Here is a 22,640-nt window from a genome sequence, read left to right on the forward strand (position 1 = left end):
AAATAAAAATGTTTTTGTTTTTTTTAAATGACAAACGAGAAAAAAAAAAGTGGCCACATTTGACCCTGTGGGCTCCAGGGTTAAAGGGTATAGATCCATTTGATTTGATTTTAAACCTTCCCCAGACAGGTTGATCTGGTTGAACAAAAACAACAAATAATCAATTAATTGTCAAAATCCTCATCTCTATTTATGAAAGGCAACACTATAGTAAAAAGTTAGCAACATGTTTTGTGTTTTCGTATCAATTTTTGATGTAATGTCTTAGACGTGATATCTCAATGTATATTCATTTTTATTGTCTTTTTCTTTTATTGCTGGAATTGCTTCAAATAAACCAAATTAACCAATGAAATTTAAAATAATTCTCAACGTGTTTTAGTTGATACAAAATTTCCTCTTAAAGGATTTTGAAGAAAACAATTAATGCTGTCAAAATGTATGTGTATATTTTCTACACGGAAGACTGAACGTCTCTGTTCAAAAGAAACTAAACAAACCTACGTTTGGACCAAGTCTTCCTGCTGTTCCAGATCACAGACCTGTATTTCCAAAATTGGTTTTTTCATAAAAGAAATTCCAGTAAAGCAAGACTTTTGTTTCCCAGCAGATGCCTCACTGATTTAAACCAGAATATATATTTAAGCAGAAGGAACCTGTTATCATTCCACTCAGACCTTCAGGGATTACCACAGAAGATCACCACTCTCAAAATCTGAGAATAGAGGCATGTCAAGGATATGGATGTGAAAAACAACCCCAAAAAAAAGTTTTGTGTTTTTTATTTTATTTTAATGTGACGTGCGCCGTATACTTGATATTAATGTTATACATCAGTGGTGCATGCATGAAAAGTCTTTTAGACAGACGTGGAACAGTCTTGGAAAAAGGCACAAATTTGTGCATCCCGCAGAAATCCCAGACAATAGCATAAGATTTCTTTTTTATTTGCTTTTAAACTACCTAGAATATGCATAGACAGCGTAATTCTCAACCGACCATAAGTTTTGAACAGCTCAAAACTGAATTCTCGATATCTGCACACATCAACGAATGATGAATTATGTATGCATGTATCACGAAGAGTCAAATTTCACATGTGGAAAATGTTCAAATGTGTAACATGACCTTAAAAGTATTAGTTCAATATTAGTTTTTAAGCTGCATTAATTTTTCTATTTTTACCACGGAAAAGATAATTAAGATTTTTTTATTTGATGAAACCTCAAAAGGAAAAAAATCCCCTTATTTACTCCCTGTCTCAAATTTTATCCATGCGGTGTAACGGTGTTATAAAGAATTAACTAATAATTGTTTCATTCTTTCAATACAGCATAGTTATTTACAAAAAATGAAGTATATTAAATCGGTTATTGTCAGCATAAAATTTTGAAAATTAACTTTTCCTGAAAACAGTGTTTTTGAGGTTTCACGGAAGCAGCCATTTTGAAGTGAGCAGGAAAAGCTCTTCTACTGCCCCTAGTGGAATGATGATGAACTGTAGGGCAGAAAACATGAACCAAAACGAAAGGCATATACGACACGGGTTTACCAAATGCATGGATCAAAGATGATATAAATGATTGTATAGAATAAATGTCACTCCAACTCATTTCCAATCGAACATGTGGTACAGTCATCATTTTTTCAGGAAGATTTATTAAGCAAATCACTGATGTCTTGCCTTAAAAGAGATTCTCTCTTTTAAAATGTGTGTATTTTCTTTGTATCGGATCAAAGCGGGAGCTTTCTCTGCATTGTGGGTGAAGAAAGCAACAGGAAATGTGTTTTGAGATTTATTGCCGTACACTTACTTTTGAGACTGCAAAATAATTGAGGGGCAGGGAGGTGAGCGCTATCTGACTGATCAGGCATGGTCACCACCGACAGCACTATTTGTCATAGTTAACATCTACTTACACCATGTTAGCCATGCAGCATGGCTCATTATTCACTCCGTCACATTTGAATGGGGACATGTGGATATAAGACCTCATGTGCAGACAAGCACGCATGCAAGCAGGCTGCCCGCACCACATTGTGTGAAGTAACAGCGGATAAGTGGTCATGGTTTGACTGAGTTTTCCTGGTCTGTTATCTACAAAGTGACTGAATAAAATGTGTTTTTGCCGTCTAGCAGCTCATCTACTGATAAAGAATATTAGATCTCACTAAAGAGTGTGTTCCAAGAGCATCTCCTTTGAGATCACAGGGTGATATGTACAGTGCACACGTATCTAACCACAGGCTGTGACTGTACCAGGTGAGTGATAGAAAATGAATGCTGCTCTTGAGGCTTGAAGTTGGACACACCTGCTGAACAGAAGACCTACCACTCTAAAGTTTCTTTTTCAGGTATTCGTGTCCAACCGGCTGCCAATTACTTGATCAGGTGATTCTAGATTCTGGTTGACTGAACTGATCCTGATAATAAGCCAGGATGGCTAAGAAAATAAGCTGGGTGGTGACTTTTAAGGGCCAAACTTTGGAAGAAAGGATTCTCCGTATAATGCCAAGTTCATACTGGGTTCGGAAACAGATGTTCAAGCAACTCCCCCTGGCTGCAGTGTGCAGATCGAGGAGTAGCTCAACGTTTAACCCCGCCCACAGTATGGGATTCTTCTTCGTCACCACTGCATATTTTTCTTCACATTTTATGAGTTTCCACGTGCATGTTTACTGCTGCAAATGGGAAACAAGAGTGCAACCCAATAGTAACACAAACTAATTCAGTTTTAGTCTTCCTAGTTTCTTAATTTGGTTCAACTTTTTATAAATGGTCACATTTCTTGCACCTCCCCACCTCAGAAAAACAAAATCAAAAACAAAATCTGACAGTTCAGGTTTGAAAATCTGCAATTTGCAGACTATTTTGGATTTTTTTTTTCTTTTTAAAGCTTTACACCGTAGTTAGGTGCTACAACTTATTTGTAAATTTGACAGTTTTGGAAACAACATTGCCTGGTAAACCTTGATTGGCCTACACAAAAGGTGTGCCAACTATTTTAATGCCATTTTTTTTAGCTTTTTGTTTGATAATTAACCTGTGAACTGATGAGGAATTTTCGGTACATCAATATTTTTAGTGTCTCTTGATGTGAAACAAAAAAAACACCCAAGTCTTTCACATTAAAAGCACATCTTTATCTTTTTATGGTTGCAGCATGGTTTTCATGTAGCTTGCGTAGTTTGGGTCGGCATGTCTACTCTATTATTTGCAAGGCCATTGTGTATTCCACGTGAAGCTTTTGTCTGGTTTACTCCTGAGACATAAATGTGTTACTTTCTCTGCTGTAATTGCACTGCAGAAATGGCCAAACAGACTCAATTAGGTGCTGGGCAGGTGGCATGTTGTTGGTCTGTCCGAGTTTTTTTAAATACTTCTAAGCAGTGGGTGCTGTGTGTTGAAATAAGGCTGATCACAGCAATGACTCTAAAAAGACATAAAAAAGACAAAGCTTAGCAGGACTTTGTCCTAAAAAAAAGAAGATCTGAGTTTAAACAATGTCTCAACTGACATCTGTTGTAATTAAATGCTATAAACATTTTCTGGTAGACTTTAAAATCTAAAATTGGAAAGAGAGGCTAAATGAGAGTGCAGGAAAAAAGACCAATTAATCACATTAACTGACATTTTGGGTAACATTTTGGACATGTGGAATTTTTTTGTAGATTTCTGCTTTTTAAAGAATTATTTAAAAAATAAATAAATAAATAAATACGAACTATTTTTATAATGTAGGTTTTACTGCAGATTGCGCTTGAAGCAAGGTATTTGACTATTGATTAAAATTACTCTTTACCTCCATTTCAATAAGGAGAGATCTTAGGAATGCAAATAATTAAGATTTCTTTATGATACAAAAACATTTATGAAGTAGTGCATAGTCTTTTGGCCGTTAGGCTCTGGGTAGATGATGTCTTTATCCTGATGGGATAAGATTGGACCATGGATAGATAAACCCCAGAGCCTAGACGCTGATGGCAGTTAGAGGTAGAAGAGGACCAGCAGAACCGTCTACAACAGAGATGGTCAACTTCAGGCCTCGGGGGTCGGTGTGTCTTAATGATTTCCAGAAATCCAAGCCCTACTCATGACTTATTACCCGTTTCTGGTGTGTCCAGCCAATTGGAACATGCCAGAGCAGGGTATGTTGGAAAACATGCAGGAGTGCGGCCCCCCAAGGCCTGAATTCCTGGTCTAGAATGTAGAGAAATAAACGTCCTTGAAGTTAAAAGCAGAAATATAATTGTGATTGGCTGAGAAACAATTAGCTATTGGTTTAGAGTGAAGGCTTAATTAATGAGTGGAGTGTGAGTGAGTGACCGGAGATCCCCACTTACCTAGAAGTGAGGTAGATCTTCCTCATTAAAATTCTGCCAAAGCTTTACTTGTGCAATGAAATATACTTTCAAAAATGGCTAAAACATCATTGTCGAAAAACCTTAGAAAAGTATAGATGCAGTGTACCGATTGATTTGTAAGTTAACTTTTTAAAACAAAATATACGTATGCACCCTAAGTATGAACCGTTTTCTTGCTACGGATACGTTTTGACTAAAAATTCTTGCAAAACCCAATAATATGTTGCACCTAAATGACCTCTGTTTCTTTCATCATCTTGCTTCAAGTTCTCATTTCTTGTCTGCACTCAATTTGTCCAGAATTGCTGCTTCAATTTTTGCTCCTGGAAAAAAAAATCAATACAAATATTTCTGTTGTCCAAACATTACGTTATGGTACCTTCCGCCAGCTCAGCAATATGTCAGACTGATTTCATTTAGAAAGTAAAAGCCCGCAGAATCAGATGTGAACAAATCCTACAATTTATTTCGTGACACTTCTGTGAAATATGTCCATCCTGCATGTTTTGTACATGCTGGGGATCATTTTAGGTTTATTAAGTAGGACTTTTGCTGTTTTTGTGCACACTTTGAAATGTAAAATGAGAAAGAAAGCACTTCAAGCAAAGACTGAGAACAAAAAGAAAGTTTAGGGCTTTGGTGCAGTTTGAGGAAGTGAGATTTTTTTGGAACCGTTTCCTGACTCCCTCTGGTGTTTCTGTGACACTCAGTGAGACTGGCAGAACATGATGTGCAAAGTGCCCAGTCATTAGCTTATTGGACAGCCTGTTCAACGCAACTTTGTGTAAAAGTGGAAACGATTTGTCAGAAACGTCCTAATAGTGAAGATCTCAAACACCCATTTAAAATGCAAAAGAGGGTGTATTTGAGAAATAAAAACATGATTTCCGCTTTACTCACATTAACCGATTCATACAGAAACTTGAATTGTGTCAGCTGTTTCTGCTAACAAGCCAGACTATGTCATAATTTTGTAGATTTAAATCTTTATATCCTGTACAATAATGTTTCTGTCCCACTGGGTCAGAGATATAGTATGATGAGTTTGATTCACAGTCTTTCTAAATTATTTTACTTCAAAATGTCTTGTGTTTATTTAATGTTGTGTAAGCAGCTTGCACAATCACCACTAACATGTCTGCTGTTACTCAGCTGATTCAGCAATATAGGATTGCAGTTTGTTAGTCTTCAAAGACACAATATGTTTAGTTTTTTGATAACCAAAATGTAAATATCTTTTTAGAGGGTATGTTGTATGGGGTGTAACCCTTGTGCTATCCTAGGCACTTTACCATTGGGAGTTGGGTCATCTAGACCCACTAGACAGTGCGCTGAACCTTTTTTCTTCAATGTTTTGTGAACCTCACTGGTGTCCATGGATTACATGAAATCTTTCCACCTTTATACACCTTTGTCATGGTAGGGATACCATGTCAATGTAAGGGTTAATACAAGGGTAATACAAGGGTTAATATGACCTAAAGCTTCGCACCCATATCGGTGCTGGAGGTTTTGGGTTTTCCAGTCCCGTGAGGGGCCGTAGAGCGTAGCGTCTGCATGTTAAGGGGAGTGCAGGTGTGTTTAGCAGTTCCCTTCTGGCCCTTAGAACGTACCATTGTCGTGCATGGAAAGTACATCGTGAAGTGTTGGTAAGGATAATGGAACTTGCAAGCACTTAAGATGCATGGGTTGTGCTGTTGTACATTGCCCTTATAGCGCAATTGGACACTTGTTAGTGAGGTGTGCATGCTGGCTTCTTACTGACTCTGTGAATGCTGCACGCATGAGGTGTGCAGGTACATAAGAGCCTATAGGATGCCCACAGAAACAATGCTCTGATTATTAAATTCCTCATTTTCAACAGCCAGGCTGCGTGCAACGATTGTGTACTTATACCTTCGACAGTACTAACAGGCCCCTTGCACAGTGTGCAGGTTAAGGAGGGTGGAAAAAATAAACATTTTGTACAGCACGTCTGCATCTCATCTACTTCCCCCTTATTTACTGTTGCATGCTTAGAGTATTCGCTACAACCTTCTTTCCACAGCATGCACGTAGAAGAATTTGCTTGAACATTTTTGCTCTATGTCCCGTACAGGTTTGTCCAGCCAGCATCTACTTGTAAGGGCAGTTTTGACTAAGGCTTAAGCTGTCTAAGCTATCTATGGAAGACGGAGGGCAAAGCTTGTTGCATTCAATAAAAAAATAAAAAAAAGTTTGATCTTCGTTCTACTTTTTTCATGTATTAAAAAAAGGTATTTTTTATTCAATTTTTCCCCACATTTTTCGTTCTAGTATTTATAAGAACTACAAAATAAAGAACTTCTAACAGCCTTGATGTTTATTCATGTGAAGCTGCAGAGGCAGGCAGGGACCGTCAACAAAGTACACCAGCACATCCCAGACACACCGGATCAATTTCTCAATAACCAAAGTTCTCTTTTTGTTTAAATAAATGCCACAGAAATCTATAAGATCCTTACTCTTTGTCTCAGACTGAACTAGAGTGTTTATGTAATGCAAGTTGTAGACGTGTCCTTATTGTCTCGCTTTAGCTAAAAATAATTAGCTTGAAAAACAAAAAATGTTGAACAACTGCTAACAAAAAAAAAAAATCTTCAAAAATGACAAAAAGAGGAATTTATTTTAAAAAATCTAGAAAAACATACAACAATGCAGACCGTGACCATCCAGGTCATACATGAACTTTGCTGTTTTGAAGCCCAATATTGTCGTCAAATCAAAATCTAATACTTCCCCAAAGTTTTGTTCTGTAACATTTGTAGATAAAGTAGGTAAGAAGAACAAAACAGACTGGCGATATCGTGAAGATCACATAAACAAAACGGATCATGTCAATGACACGGACACAAGTTAGAACCAAACCTGTTTGGAGTTCTTGGCTTTTGTAGTTCTTAAAAGTGTAAAATAAAAACAAAATAGCAATGTCTGATATTATTTTTCAGCTTACTTTCTTGAGATAATTTACGTTGTCATCTTGAGAAAATAACTTTTGTTTTGCATGACACAATTCCTCATTCTGAGATCAGTAGAAAACCACAACAGCTAAATGTTGGTGTAAACCCAATTGGCCAACATAATTGAAGAACTTATTGTGCGTTACTGGTCTTGCAGCTGTTTCAGTTGATGCAGACACGCCACCAACACCTCACTGGCCTCCCGCAACTGTGAAAAAGCCCTTCATTTTAACCGTAATGTGTGAAGATATGGCCACTCGTGTATCTGGAAAGATCATCAATGGTGACAGTCGTCACCCTCCAACATTATTTATTGATTTAGCTGTATAACTCAGGCGGAAAATGGGGAAATGTTTTCGGTTAAAGACAAGTTTTCTTATGAGACTTATTAAGTTGTTACATCCAGAAACAGTGTTGAAAATACAGTAATCATGATCTTTTCTTGTCTTCTGTTTGCCTCTGTTTTTTAGTCATTTTTATTCTGTTTTTCCTAATATTTCTTCTGGCTTTGTTATCTTGTCTTTTCAAGACTAGCTTTACATTAGCTTTCCAGTCCTCATTTCCCTGCATGCACTTTGATCACTCCACATCAGTGAGGCTGTTGATGTGAACGAAAACCGGTCCAAGCAACAAAGTCTGCCTTGTTCTGTATATTTTATGTCTGCCAAGAATTTCTAAATGTTTAACTTGACTTCCTATTTCCGACATAATCTCCTGTTGTCATTTTTTTTTTTTTTACCTTCCACCACCTCCCCTCCTGTTCTCTGATCTCCTGAGAGTTTCTGCTGCATTTCCATGTTCCCTCTCTTCTCCTCCTTCTCCTTTGTTGTGAGTGTGTTTCTCCCCGTCTGTCGGTGCATCTTTGCTCCTCTCTGGAGGGGTGAAACATTTTGAAGTTGCAGCAGAAGAGAAACGTCTTCAGCCTTAAGACACTTTATTCTGCTTCCTGACACTTACAGCGAAGCCATGCGATTGTCTTGAACAATGCTCCATTAGCCTCACAAGAGACTTTAACATGAGGCAGTTATGCCTGACCACAAGCTGTCTTGTCGTTGTGATTTTTAACCGATTCTGATTGGTTCTAGACATGACAACAAGCTATTGATACATAAACAAAGCTGATAATTACTGAAAGAGGTCATTTTTTGGTTCTTCGGATGCTGCGTCATTGGTATAGTCACAATCAAGTTGTGATGCTTAAAAAAGGATTTTTAAGAAGATATATTGCATACATGCTGCACAAGTATAATATATTAAGAAAAAAACATCGAGTGGTAAAAGTGGGTTTATGTTTTCAAAAAATCAGTTTTCGGTTCCATCAGTTAATTTGTCTAATGCAACATACACACTGGGCATGTGATGTTGCATTCTTGAAGGCACTTTTATCAGATGGTGTTCATACTTAACTGTCGCTACCCGATATTAGCATCAAAGCAGTCCGAATCTTGCTTCAGGCTTTTTCTTTCACAGTTCCATTCGTATATATGAAAAACTTTGTGTCATGTAATTCCGGCTGGATACAAACTGCTTTTATCAATTTATCCTTCATGATCAATCAACGATTGGTACCTCGATGTTTTGAAAAGGGCGCTGCACATCTGAGGTCCTGATTGGTCAAAGTTCAACTGGTTCAACTGTCAATGGGTGTTCAATGGCAGCACGTTTTGTACATAGACCTTAAAAACGGACTTAAAAATGCACATACACTTTTTCTTGAATATGGTCGCTTGAACACGCATTTTTCGCGCTGTTGTGAACATTGCATAAGTATTGCATTTGTTTTATATGTGTACAAAAAATTGCATGGATTCATTGCATTCTTACTTGCAAAATTAATAAGAACCTAACAATAAATGATCAGTTTTCAAAATTTGATCATTCCTTCTTTTTTTGTGGCAGCAGTGTAATTCTCATGAGAACCTGGAATTTTTTACAGTGCACGTTTCTAAAAAAATAGCATGCCTCTGTGTTACATATTTTGCGATTACTTATTCTGTTTGTATAATTTTGCAGAGTTCAGAGAAACATCAGCATTGATATCAAAAGCCTGCAGGCTGAAATTGAAAAATTCAGGAATTTATTCAATGAGACATGGTTTAGCCATAAACACAGACTTTGCTTAAGAGATTTGGCAATAAGAGGTTTTTATTGACATGCTTTTCCATCTTTTCGTTCTAACATTGTATTATTTTGCTTTGTCTTTCAAAATGACTATGATTGCTTTAGAGAAATACAACCTAAACAGTGCTTTTAAGCCCAACAGCAGATTGTTCTGTCAGTCTGGCCTCTTGGTGCTAACTTGAAGAAGTCAATAGATGCTTATCACACAGCTCAAGTGACTTTTTCTCTGATCGATGTCCCAAACGGTGTGGGCCACTTATTGGTTGGTCTTTTCCTTATTTCCCCCCACAAGAGATTTCCCAGCATTACTGTGGAGGTTTATTCACTCAGCTCTTTCCTCTGTGCTTAGCCAGTGGCGGGAACAGCATGTTCTGTTGATGACAGAGCAGCTGACACAGACGTGCAAACAGTTTGCAGTTTGTTACCCAAACCAAGACTTCCACTCCTACTGTTCATAAAATTTTAACAGCAATTTTAGAAATTGTGATTTCATTTTGATTATTTTTCTAACCAGCTGCAGGATTTTCCATATTTGACAAACCAAGATATTAGCTGTTACAAAGCAGCAGAGAATCATTGTAATGGTAAATCCTTTTGCAAGAAGACCCTGGTTCAACTCCAAGCTGGGTACTTTCTGTATGGAGTTTGCATGTTCTACCCATGCATGTGTGGGTTTTCTCCGGGCACGCTGGCTTTCTCCCACGGTTCATTAACATGCTTGGTGAATCTAAACTGTTCCTCAGGTGTGAGTGTCAGTGTGTGGCCCCGTGGTAGACATGCGAACCGTTCAGGTGTACTCTGTCTTTGACTGACTAGACTTGGGCAGGTCCCCTAAACTGGAATTTTCAAGAATAGAAAAGGAACGCTTGTCTTTATTTCTGGTTTGACAAAAATGCTAGAAGATCACTGTGGAGACACAGAGACAATTTTGGAAGGGTGGGAAATGAAAACAGCAGAGGGGATGGCCATTACAAATAAAATGATCAGAAATATGTATTTGAAATTGTTTTATTGTTGAAGCAAATAACTTGAGGGGGTCAAGATTTCATTTAAAAATAATGCTTTTGTTATTTTTGCAAGGCTTAAAGAAGCTTCTATTGGTGATTTCTTAGTCTTTGTCAATGATGACACTAACATTAACCCATGGGTAGCTCCGCCCCTGATAGAAATAGTGAGTACACTGGAGTCATGAGCCAACTTGCTCCTAGCAGTTTCTCACAGTCTAAAGAAATGGGAGGATTGCACAAGAAAAAGTGTTTGGCAACCATTTTTGCCAGTAGCTGGATTCCAAATATTCAAATTATGGTTTGTTATCAAGCAGTGAAAAGTAGAAGGACATGTGTTATTGGATTTTGTACAAAGGATAGGCATACCTGTGGTGATGAACACATATTTCCAGGAAATGGGGTGATCAAACAGAGAAGGCAGACCACGATTTAAATGAAGATGCAGTTGAAAAGACGTGGAGATTCCAACTGAGTGCAGGTATCATCAGATGACTGACTGTAGTTTGTACATCAAGAAGAAGAAAGCAAAGATAGAGCCAAGAGGCAGAATTTTACACATATTCAGCAACGAGCAGAGTCAGACTCTGACTCTTAGATATCAAATCTAACTCGAAACTGTCAGGAAGACTGGCAACAAGGAGATAAACCCATCTTTGCATTTAAAAAAAAATCGTGAATGACAAGAGTGGAGGAAAGTCTAGAAGAGAGAAGTTAGCAAAGAAATTAGGGGTAGACAGGAGTGCTTGGTGGCTAAGCTTGAGGCACTAAGAGAGGAGATAGAAGGAATAGAGGAGGTGATGAAATGAGGAAGATGACAGCGAAGAAAATGGCCTAAATATAATGAAACAGAAAGTTGGCAGGGAGGAGAAAGTGATTGGAGTAAACAGGAAGGAGTTTGCTGTCGTGGCCAGCAGCTTACAAATGAAGTAGTATAGGTTTGAACACCTTATTAGGACTCTTTATCTGTCTTCTAAATGCTGCGAAAGATATCCCCTAATGGGGTCTGGCCATGAGGCCGGTGGCTGCCAGCGGGAGACAGCAAGAGCCAGCATTATGCCCAATTACCTAAACAGACAGGAGCAAAACGGAATTGTTCACCAGCAGGAAAATCCTGATACTAAACCTTGACTGTGGAAAAACAAAATGAAACTTTGGAAAGATGGTAAGAGACGGGCACACTGAGGCATGACATGATGGTCTGGCTGAAAGCAATTGAAAAACGAGTAACTAAAGGGTAGGTTAATAGAAAGGGGTGGTAATTAAATAAAACCAGGTGTGAACAGTTGACAGGGAGCAGGAAAAAGGAGTTACAGGCTGACAGAGACCGTGTCACACAGCCACTTCGTACATTTTGTGCATATTGCACGGATGAAAGTTGAAAATTCAAAATCAACGTAGAATGCAAACCGTACATGATTGTTGTGCTGTTCATTTGCAAATTATTAGTGATTTTAGCATCAATTTCATAATTTTAATGTGATACGTGCGTCATATACGCGTTAGAAAAGTTATACATTGCTGGTAAATGCGTGAAAAGTCTGTTAGACATACGTGGAACGGCTGTAGACGGACAAAAATGTGTATATTGATCCTACAAAAATCATGCACCATTGCACAAGATTTACATCATATTTGCGCATAAACTACATAAAATATGCATTAAGATCGTAATTCTCAAGCAACCCAAAATTTTGAACAGCCAAAAACAGAATTCACGTAACGATCCGTTGACCGAAACCCTCGACAGACTCGAGTAAAAATGCTCCCCTTAATTCTGTCAGAAAAAAACAATGGTTAAAAAAAAAGGTTACTGCTGAGTTAAGGAGGGCACATGGGCAGATGGTGTAATGAAAGGGTAAAATCTTGGCAGGCAATCAACCGTGGCGACCCCTGTAGGTAATCTCCCTGAATTGCAGGAATGCATGGGCATTTAGTCGGGGGGTGATTCATCTAAATAGCTGCCACCGGACAAGAACAACACCATCTGCTCCTCTGCCTGAAGATGAGCTTTGAGGATGTCAGAGATGTTATAGGTTTTCCCTGAAGGCATATTTTGGCACGCTGTCCAGCAAATTATAATGGATGGATAAAATGGCATGGCTAATGCCAGTTCTGGCTGATGCTGGCTTTGTGAGTCAGTGTTGGCTTTAAATAAAGCTTGGGGCTTAAGCCCCCATGACTGCTGAATTTCACCTACGGGAAATGGCTGAAAATCACAAATACGTTGTGATTGTCAGCCAATTTCATCTCCATTCAAAGGGTGTGGCTGTACTCATTTGTCTCTTGGATAGTTATCTCTACCATGAAGGCTTCATAAATTAGCTTTAATTAACAGGGGGTGAAATCTGTGAGAAGGGAAGCGGTTAATGTCCTCAGTAGATAGGTCCTGTTGAGTGCAATCTCTGTTAAGACACATGGCAAGTGTTGCATGTACAAGAAAATATTTGTGCTTTCTTTTTAAGGGAAATCAAATCTTTCCCAATTCCTACATTTTTTTTGACATGAGACCATGAGATGCACATTTTTTTAAGTTGAGAGGAGCAAGCGTTAGTAGGGGCGTTCGATACCGTAAATTGAGTATCGATCCAATATCAACTAATAACAGGGCCAGTATCGCCAATATAGATATCAATACTTTTTTCTTGAAAATTTTCATTGTGGAATAATTTCGGAAAAAAAAATTCTTCAATATGTTGTATAATAAAACTTGAGAAAGACTTTAAGAAAAACAGAATTTTCATTGGAGTGAGTCTTTAAGTACACCAGAGGATTGTGTACAGTAAGTACAGCAGTCTACTGCATGGACCATATACGTGTAGTGTAAGAAGTATAGTTACTGGATAATTCTTTAGACTAAATTAGAACATTTTACGTTTATATTCGGTGTGTACTATTTAAAACGTAATCTTCAAGTATAATGCCTCACTTTTAGCATAAACTAAGTATACTTGTTATAGGCATAAATTGCGTAAATCACCTTCTTTAGCTTCTCAATCTTGACCTGTATCAAACCAACAATTACCTTTTGAAAGGAAACTTTCCCGCTACTATTTTAAAAGGTTTCATGCAATGCCAGTGTTGCCAATTGAGCACCTTTGCTCTTAAGTTTTCAGAACCCTCAATTTAAAGGCTCAGACATGGGTCTGCAACCTGAGGCTCCAGAGACACATGCTGCTCTTTTATCCCTTCTTTGTGGCTTTAAAGATCTTTGAAGAAAAATGCTAACAATCAGAATACAAAATAGGTGGATTACTTAAGTTTTGTCATCTATGTTTAGATCTTTAACAAGCACACTGATGGTAAAAGCTTTCATCTACTCTCAGAGTGGTGTATTATTAGAATACGTTTAAAACACACATTCCTATTTTGTGCTGCACAAGCGTATTGAAAAATGGAATTGCCATATAATTTTAACTGCAAGTAAATCTGCTGCAGCAGGAGGAAAATACAGGATGTATTTTATTTTGAAAGGAACACATATACGCTACAAAAGTTTAAATTGTTACATGTAGATAGTATACCACTGTTATAATTCAATTATTGGAAATATTTAAAAGCTAAATTTCAGAAGTGAATGGACACAAAATCATACATGAAAGGAATTTTTAAGAACCTTAAAGTGGGACTCTGTGGCTCTCGCTGGGTGTTGGTCAGTAAGAAACTGGTCCAAATGGCTTTTTCCGCATTAAAAGGTTGCACACCCCTGGACGAAGACTACTTGACAACCTTTTTGTTGTTAATTTTGAACTCAAGTGGGAAACTTTTATTTTCTTTAGTCGTTGTAACACGCAGCGAGTACTGCTGTGGATCTCTCCCACATTCCAAATCACTGAGACATTGGAAGCACGGTGAGAGCATTTCAACAGATTTTTTTCTTATATATTATAAATATTTATATATATATATATATATATAAAGGAAAGTTGTATTTCACCACAAAATTTGACTTAGAAATAAAAAGGAAAAAAAGAAATGCCCAACTACTTAAAAAGATCTAGGTACTTAGGCTAAGTGCCAGACGGTGCTTTTGTGTTTCATGTGAGCTCCCTTTACTTTATGATCTTTGTAAAAGTGAGCAAACAACAAATCCTTTGAGCTGACAACAAGCAAAGACAACTTTATGGAGACTAACACTAACCCCTTTATAGTGCACATGCACTCATGGAGAACATAAATGTTTGCTCATCTTCAAAGAAAGCCTCTGTTTTCCCAGCCGCATCCTCTCCTTCTAAATTAGACCTAATCTAATCCTAAAAAGTAAGCTTGTGTCAGCTTAACATTTGATTTTTACCTTATTGCATTTTTAATATGACAATTTTTCCATCTTCAGATACGAGTTGACAGTTTGGGTAGTATTTGTTGCATCAAATGTTTCGTTTCTTATCATCATCCACAGGTTTTCCGTTTCGCTGCCAATCTTTGGGAAACAATAACTTTCCTTTGATGCATGAGCACGATGATTGATCAAAGCCTTTGGATTGTAGAGTGGCTCTACTGAGACAAAACCTAAAAATGAATATTAAATATCAAGCATTAGATTGGGAAGGCATTTCACCATAGGGATGTAATGGAGGTAAGTGTCAATACGGAAAACATTCTTTCATTTCAAGTTTACTCCTGTTGGGAAGAGCACACATGAGTAACATCAAACGCGCTCAGCTGTTTTTTAGATGCGGGTGCGTGGGTGTACCATGTGTGTGTGTTTCTTGAACTGACCTTAAATGCTTTTGTTTCTTTTTAAAAATTAAGACAAAGGTCCAAAAAAACCAGGTGAATCCCAAACACACTTTTTTTTATTTCATGCCCAGAAGATTAGGACCCATAGATGTTTTTGTGCCTCTTTAGTTACACGTGGAAGAAGAATGGAGGTTAATGAATCCGACTAACCTGCATTTTGTGTGTTCCTGGCTCCTCTTCTCTTTTCACAGCTGGGTGCTTGGTGAAGCATGGTGGTGAAGATGGTAAAAGTGCGCTTAATGGGGCCACAGTCATGGGGCCAGGTCAGATGGATGAATCTAACAGGAGTAGGAGTTCTTTATCTCCTGCTGCTGTCAACCTGTGTCGGCCAGGAAGCTGAAGGTAAAAGGAGCATTTCTTTCTTTTCCCTCTTGGTTTTTTAGCCAATCTTTTCTCATTTTAAAATCCACTTTCAGCTATTTGTCTTTTGACTTCTTTTTTTTAAGTTGCACAAAGAATGCATTCTTTATCTACGGGATCTGTTTATTAAAAACTACTTAAAAGGATTTCTAATTCTGATTTAAAATGTATTTGTGATAGTAAGATGGCAACGTTGGAAACCTTCAACACTTAAATAGCAATTCAGGTGGATTTCTCACTGGCTGTGTTTCCACAACACGTGCACAAAATTTTAGTGAAATTCAAGAAATGTTGAAAAGAAAAACACAATTTCCCAATTACACTGTTTCCATTAAATGATAACTATGTGAATAAACACAAACTAGGGCTGCACAATATGAGGAAAACTCACGATATTAGAGATTAATATTGCGATAACGATATAATTTGCGGTATATAAACAAATAGCAAAATAACCAAAAACATCATTCCCATTTCACTGCAACAGTTTAAAAATTATACTCCAAATGACCCTCGTCGACATAGGAGACGAACATCTAACATAGTAGGCGTCCATCCGAATGGTCAAATGCATAAAGGGATTTGTTTGATTCCTCAAGCTGTCATAAGATTGTTTTAACACATTTAAGGTTCACGATTTATTGCGATTTTCGTCGCAATAAATCGGCGTCGGCGTCCTAATCAGGTCATGAAGCGGCGAGCTCCTTACACGTGGGAGCGACTATGGATGAAGCCATTTTGGCAAATCATGGTGGAGCTGTGGATCCAATAATTCCGCATGACACGCTCAGCTTTTGATGATCTGTGTGATGCTGTGGGCCTATCGTGGCGCCCTTTGTGCAGTGCCTAAGGCAGCCAGTACCTACCAAGGAGAGCATAGCCATACGGTTGTTGATCATGTGACTCATTTATTTAAAAAAATTGTTTCTATCTCAGTTTTGCCAAATATGTTCATTTCGATCCCCCTCAAAAGGCCACCTCTTCCAAGTGCAAAACCTTTTTTCGATAAATGCGAGTTTTCTTTTAATTGCTATGTTTCCTTTAGGTTAATTTATTATTGCAAATTCAACTTGCCCAATTTCATAGTCAGTGTAAACAAACAAACAAGATCAATATAAATAGTTGTTTTTATCATAAATAAAACATCAATAGAAAAAAAGCTTTTTTTTCTAAATTTGAAATTGTTTATCATTTTTAAATTTAAAGTGCTTCAAAGGTTTCACCAAAAATGCTCTTTTGTTTTTGTACATGGCTTAATGTAGTCTATTCAAATTCTCCAGAGTCACATCATGAATTCGAGTTGCATTAAAAAAAAAAAAAGTTTTAGGAATTATCCAAGGATCTCTTAGTTGCCTCGACTTTTTCATGTAACCCCAGACCGGCTTGATGTATTTGACATGAAGCCTCGGTAGGGGCCCTCGCCATCTGCTGTAGGACTCTTTGTCGTGTCTGCAGAGAGATCTTTACGACTCCAGCTGGTTGTTTGGGCCTGTTGTCACGCTGCACAATGACTCTGGGACTGATCAGACACCTCCCTGATGGCAGTGCATAATGAATGAACGTCTAGAAGTTCCCTAACTTTGTAGCACCAAACTATCCCCAATTCTAGCTTTGCATGCCTACTAATGTTATAGCTGTAGACAATCAGTCTTGTGTTGTGGCGAATCAGAGTTCTGCCAGCTTAGCCAAGTGCTGGCACAGCCTCACTGGAGCACATTACAGGCTAAATGTCTGTAATGAGAGAATGGGATTCACTTTAAAGGAACGGCTTCATTTTCTCATTGTATAATGGCACTTTAAGAAGCCATTATGACATGCATTTTAAATATCATTTATGATAGATTAGAGTCGGCTGCTCTATTAGCCAATGTAGGCAAATGGTTAATCAGCCCAAACTACACTTTATTGTTATTTGTTTTATATACATGGGGTAGGGGGCGTATGAAGTCTTGGGTGTCGAGACAACTAGAAATGAAAAAAACAAAAAAAAAGTTATTTGCTGTTTATGTTTTATTGTACTAAGGACAAATAGAAGTTAAATGAAAACAACATCAAGTTATCAGTGATAGGTGATTATAGCACAATACTCTATTGACATTCTGCTCCATTCATTAAATAATAATATTCCATTTAACGTGTGGTCTTTGAGATTTATCTGTTTGGCATTTAGATAAAGGCAGCCGCAGCCAAAGGTGACCACGTGGCTGTTTTTCTTTTCTTGCAAAGCTACAAGAGAACTAGGCACTTTTTTCAAAGAGTGGACATGTGAGTTTGATAGATCATTTTGTTTTGGACTGTATTCTGAAAAATGTTCTTTTTGTATTAGGAAACCCATAAAACTATTGATAAACCAGAAACAAAGAGTTTTTGTCATTCCTCACATGTAAAAAGTATCAGTTTCTTTATTTTTATATCTATTTTTATGTCTTTTAAAGCAGTTTTTATTCTCCTGTGTGTTTTAATGAGCTCAGGTCTCAGGGGAAGCAGCGGATTTAAGCCGTTTAGACTCCCACACAACATAGATGAGGTTTAATTGCCTCTGCCCCTAAAAAGTCTTTATTTACATTTTCTAGTTGTCCCAGGTGAGAGGAGTAACTTTATAGTTTAATGAGCCTCAGTCACAGGATGGGAAACCACACAATGAGGAAAATGAGCCCTGAAAGTTTGAATGCTGCGAAGCAGTTTGCTACTGTTTGTTGTTGCCTCTGATTGAGATCATCATGTTTTGTTTCTGCTCATTGATATAATCATCTTGCCTTGCAATTTGTAGCTTACCTTTGTAATTGAATATAAATGCAACTTTCTGCCTGGGATTAGTTCAGAACAAGAAACAAGGGAATCAGAATTTATTATGCACAGCTGACTGAGTGTCTTTATGAAATGCAAGATTTTGGAAATTTGGTGAATAGAGCAGATAAAGGAATAAGCATTACAAAAAGGAATGATATAGGAAGGTATATTTTTGTGTCAAAAAAAAGTGCATGAAACAATTTTATAATCTTTTCTTGTTGAGCTCTGGGTCGGTGACGCCTTGCATGATTGGGATGAAGTCACACCGTAGATGTATAATCCCAAGAGCCTAGATGTTAATGGTGGTTAGAGGTGAGCCTATTCCAAAGAGGAGGAGGGTCACCATCTAGAAATTCAGAGAGGGACAACCATTCATGACTTTAAAGGGAAAAATATGGTTGTCATTGGCTGAAAATAACGGCGAGCTATTTTCTCAAAGTGAAGGCTTAATTGACAATATGGATTTCTCGGGGATTTGGAAATTGAGAAAGCCACGAATATGGAGATAAATGAAATTATGAATAAAAAAGGAAATATGGGTGAACAAAATTTCAGCGCTAAAAGTTTCCTAAATGTTTCCAGTTCACAAACTGCCAGTATTAAATGTTGCCTCCATTTTCCCTTTCACCAAAAGCAAATTTCCAGCTAGATTCTGGGATGTTTTTGTTGTAATCAAAATGAAATAACATCTGGGAAAAAATAGCTGGTTTCAAATGACAAAGAAGTCCGTTCATGTGAAAAAGAAAACCTGCTTTGTACTGTAACTTTAAAGCTGACTGTGCTGCCAAGGTCAGACAGCATAGATGTCTGCTCCTTACTCACCCATTTGCCGTCTTACTACAGCTCCCCTGTCACAGCATCCGAGAGAAATCAGTGGAAATCACCTCATGAAAAAGGATTCTGCTTGAGGTTGAACTGTGGCACCAGGCAGATTTCTCTGATGGCAGAGAGCCAACATGTAAGAGATGGCTGTCACCGGCTGCCTCTGGAGGTGACATGATGCAGACAGTCTGTGACAGCAGAACCAGCTCTGGAAGACTCTGGTTTTTAAACCAGACCAAGCGGAACTGCAGCGATGACAGCCATCATTCCCATTAGTAACATTGTCCAGAAGCTCTTACACTTATTAGAACTTTATTCTTTTACCTAGGATCTCTTGCTTGACATAACGCATCATTTAAATGCATTTGGCTTGAAGGACATAAGCCTTTATTTGAAGAGTGTTCTTGTGAAGTGTGCACTCAGTTTATGGGAAAACGAAAGCCACTCCAGAAATAGGACATTTAATGCTACATTATTCTGTAATGCTCCCAGATAATCCTCACTCGCTGCAATAATAAGTAATCTTGAACAAATGTTAAGTGTTAACATTTTGAATACAATTGAACTTTATATAATGACATATCTGCTCTAAAAGACACACGCCAGTGAAAATTGTGTTTTTAACATGTTTTTGCATCATTTTTCTCATAATGGAGGACAAATATAAAGAAAATTAAGCTTATAATTGTGTTTCTGGGTACCGGTATTTCTGATGAACTACTGCCGCTCTGCTGAAACTGTGTCCTAGAAAACGATATAGTTCTTTTTTGATTTTGCCTAAAAACAGCAGAATCTTAATCAAAGGACCACTGGGAATGCTTTTAAAATAGACCAAAAGATAATCGGAGTGGGACGCCGAACTGCTGCTTTTCAAATGGTTCCGGTCCTTAAACACTACTTGAAGGAAGAGAGGTGGGTTGCTCTGCACCAACCCACAGATAAGAGATACATTTCTAATAAACAAATTCCAGTCTACAGAAACTATGTCCTAGAAGATGACACACGTTTTTTGATTTGGTCTAAAAGACAATTTTGAATGTTGCAAAAATAGATCAAAAGATCATCGAAATCAGAAAATCTGTTCTCATTAAATTAACCTCTAAATGGATGAAAGCGAGTGTCTGTTTGTCCTATATTCCTTTATCCATCACACCTTGGTGTCAATACCATCCTCTACAAAAAAAACTCAATACGATTTTTCTCAGTCACCATCCAACCCATATCCGCCTTTCCCTCTTAATCATTGCCATCCACAAGGATTCTCATCCCCCTCTTTGGGCAGCGAGTGTGGAACCGTTCGGGTGTTTTCAGAGGCGCTTTTGCATTTCCAACCATGTGTCTGCAAAACAAGTGCTGTCTGATTACAACAACTACAGCTGTCAGCTGTGTTCAGCCGTGCTCTGGTGGGGAACAAACCTGCCGAGACGGAGACGTAAAACAAAGACGCGGGAAAGTCGGGATAACTGATAATCCAGAATGGTGACAAAGTGGAGATCGTAACTTGAGGGATTGTGTATCTCTGTATCCGTGAACGGTTCTGCAATACATTTTCTCCTGAGATATCAATTTCACACAAGGTCACACTGCCTCTCTTCCTCTGTACTGAACTTTTATTCATCTTCCCTCATCTAACTGTTCTTTTTCCCCCGTTTATCATAACATTCTCTTTTCTCCTTGGTCCTTCTGGTCTGTCATCTAATACAGATTTCTTTTCCAGTTTCTCGTCCACTCTTCTAAAAATGGTCTTCTCCTACAAACTTTGCCTCATTCGTCCGCCCTTCATCCTCTATGGATGAATGGAGCAGAGGAAAAGATGGATAGAGAGATAAATGGTTGATGGATGGATGGCTGGCTTGCTGGGTAGAGCATGGTAGACAGAGAGGAATTGGACCTAAGGGAGGTGTGCCGTGCACCTGCTGATGGAAGCTTAAAAAGGACACGACAGGATAACTTTTTGGAGGAAAACTCTCTCCTTCTCCAGGCTGCGTCTCGTATTATCTTTTATCAACTTGTCTTAAATTTCTCTTATCTGAACTTTTTAATGCTACACTTGAGAAGCACACAGCCAGGGAATTGTAAGCAATGGCCCAGAAAGCAGCAAAAGCTAGTTAGTTTGAATAAAATACATTTTAATAGAACCAATTACCTTCAAAGAGGTTTTCAGAATGATTTAAGACGGATCATAAAGGCTTAATGCACACAGGATTACATAAATTATTAGGCAATCACACTTATTGGTGTGAAGCTACAAGCATATGATCAGGTTGGTCTAAAAAGATCATCCTCTTTGTGCATTTGTAGGATTTGAGATGTTTTGAGAAAAGTTTTGAGAAAAGTTTTTCAACCTAATAAAATATTATGTTAAAGGGCCTAAATTATGCGCCTTTCAGAGTAAATTTTATGCATATATATTACAATATAGCTTTGGCACACTAAAGAAAAAATCTTTTAGAAAACAGGAAATATGACGACTCAATCTTTGTGGAACTGACTTGTGGGCGCCGCGCGTTTCATGATGTCAACCTAGAGCCGGTCAAGGCAGCATGTCTGTGTCCACAGAAACAAACTTTTGCAAAGATGAATGTGCATGTTGTGCATTTAAATTGAAAAGGCTGTGTCACACAGCCACTGCGTACATTTTGTGCATATTGCACGGATGAAAATTGAAATGTTCATGGAAAAAGTGAGAAACGTTGTGGTCTTTACATGAAATGTTCACAGATGTATGACAAATGAACCACGTTAAAACAAAGGAAGAAGTATGAATTAACCACGCAAAGAACATGCAAATCAATGTAGAACATGAACGCTGCGTGATTATTGTGCTGTTTATATGCCATTCATTATGTGATTCGTGTGTCAGCTTTGTCATCTTAACATATGTGCCCCGAATATGCAATTTAAAATTAGACATCGGTGGTACATGCGTGAAAAGTCCATTAGACATACTTGGAGCGGTCGTGGAAAACCACAAATTTGCGTATGCATCTCGAAAACATCACGCCAAAGATTTACCACTGACGGGGATCTGCATATATCGACGAATGACAAACTCAAGTAACATCTATGAATCACGCATGTATTACGAAAGACTGAAATTTCGTATGTGGAAAACGCGCAAAACGTACGTGGTGGCTGCATGACAAACATAGCCTTAAGCATTTGGCTTATCACTGCTAGCTCCGCGGAGAAAGTGTGTGTTAGTCTGGGGGCGGTGCTGACAATATAGACTCTTCCTGGAGGGGGCTGTTCCTCACCTTTCATGTGAGAAGCCACTCGTTTTGGTAAATTGGGAGGAGCTGGTGCTCGGAGCGCAGGTTTCTAAAGGAATGCTTAAAAATGCATGAATGGATCAAAATACCGGTTTGGGGTTGTTTTTCATGAGGAATAAACATTATAATAAACTTCAAATCTTTAAAAGTTGATTCTGTATGGTATAGGCCTTTTTAATATATCACCT

At 38.0% G+C, this 22,640-nt stretch overlaps 1 protein-coding gene across 9 annotated transcripts in view; it reads left to right on the top strand.

Annotated features, from left to right (window-relative positions):
* LOC101164350 (protocadherin-15) overlaps nucleotides 1-22,640 on the top strand; it is a 231,851-nt gene that overhangs the window by 14,347 nt on the left and 194,864 nt on the right. For all 9 annotated transcript variants that reach the window (XR_013651529.1, XM_020711888.3, XM_078937477.1 and 6 more), the window contains exon 2: nucleotides 15,400-15,550. Coding sequence is in view for 8 of the 9 variants with exons in the window: in XM_020711888.3 (XP_020567547.1) it covers nucleotides 15,418-15,550 (133 nt within the window). In the remaining variant the exon portion in view is untranslated. The remainder of the gene's footprint in view (nucleotides 1-15,399; nucleotides 15,551-22,640) is intronic.

This window comes from Oryzias latipes, chromosome 19 (assembly GCF_053564925.1).
Source record: "Oryzias latipes strain Hd-rR chromosome 19, Olatipes_Hd-rR_3.1".
Taxonomy (NCBI): Eukaryota; Metazoa; Chordata; class Actinopteri; order Beloniformes; family Adrianichthyidae; genus Oryzias; species Oryzias latipes.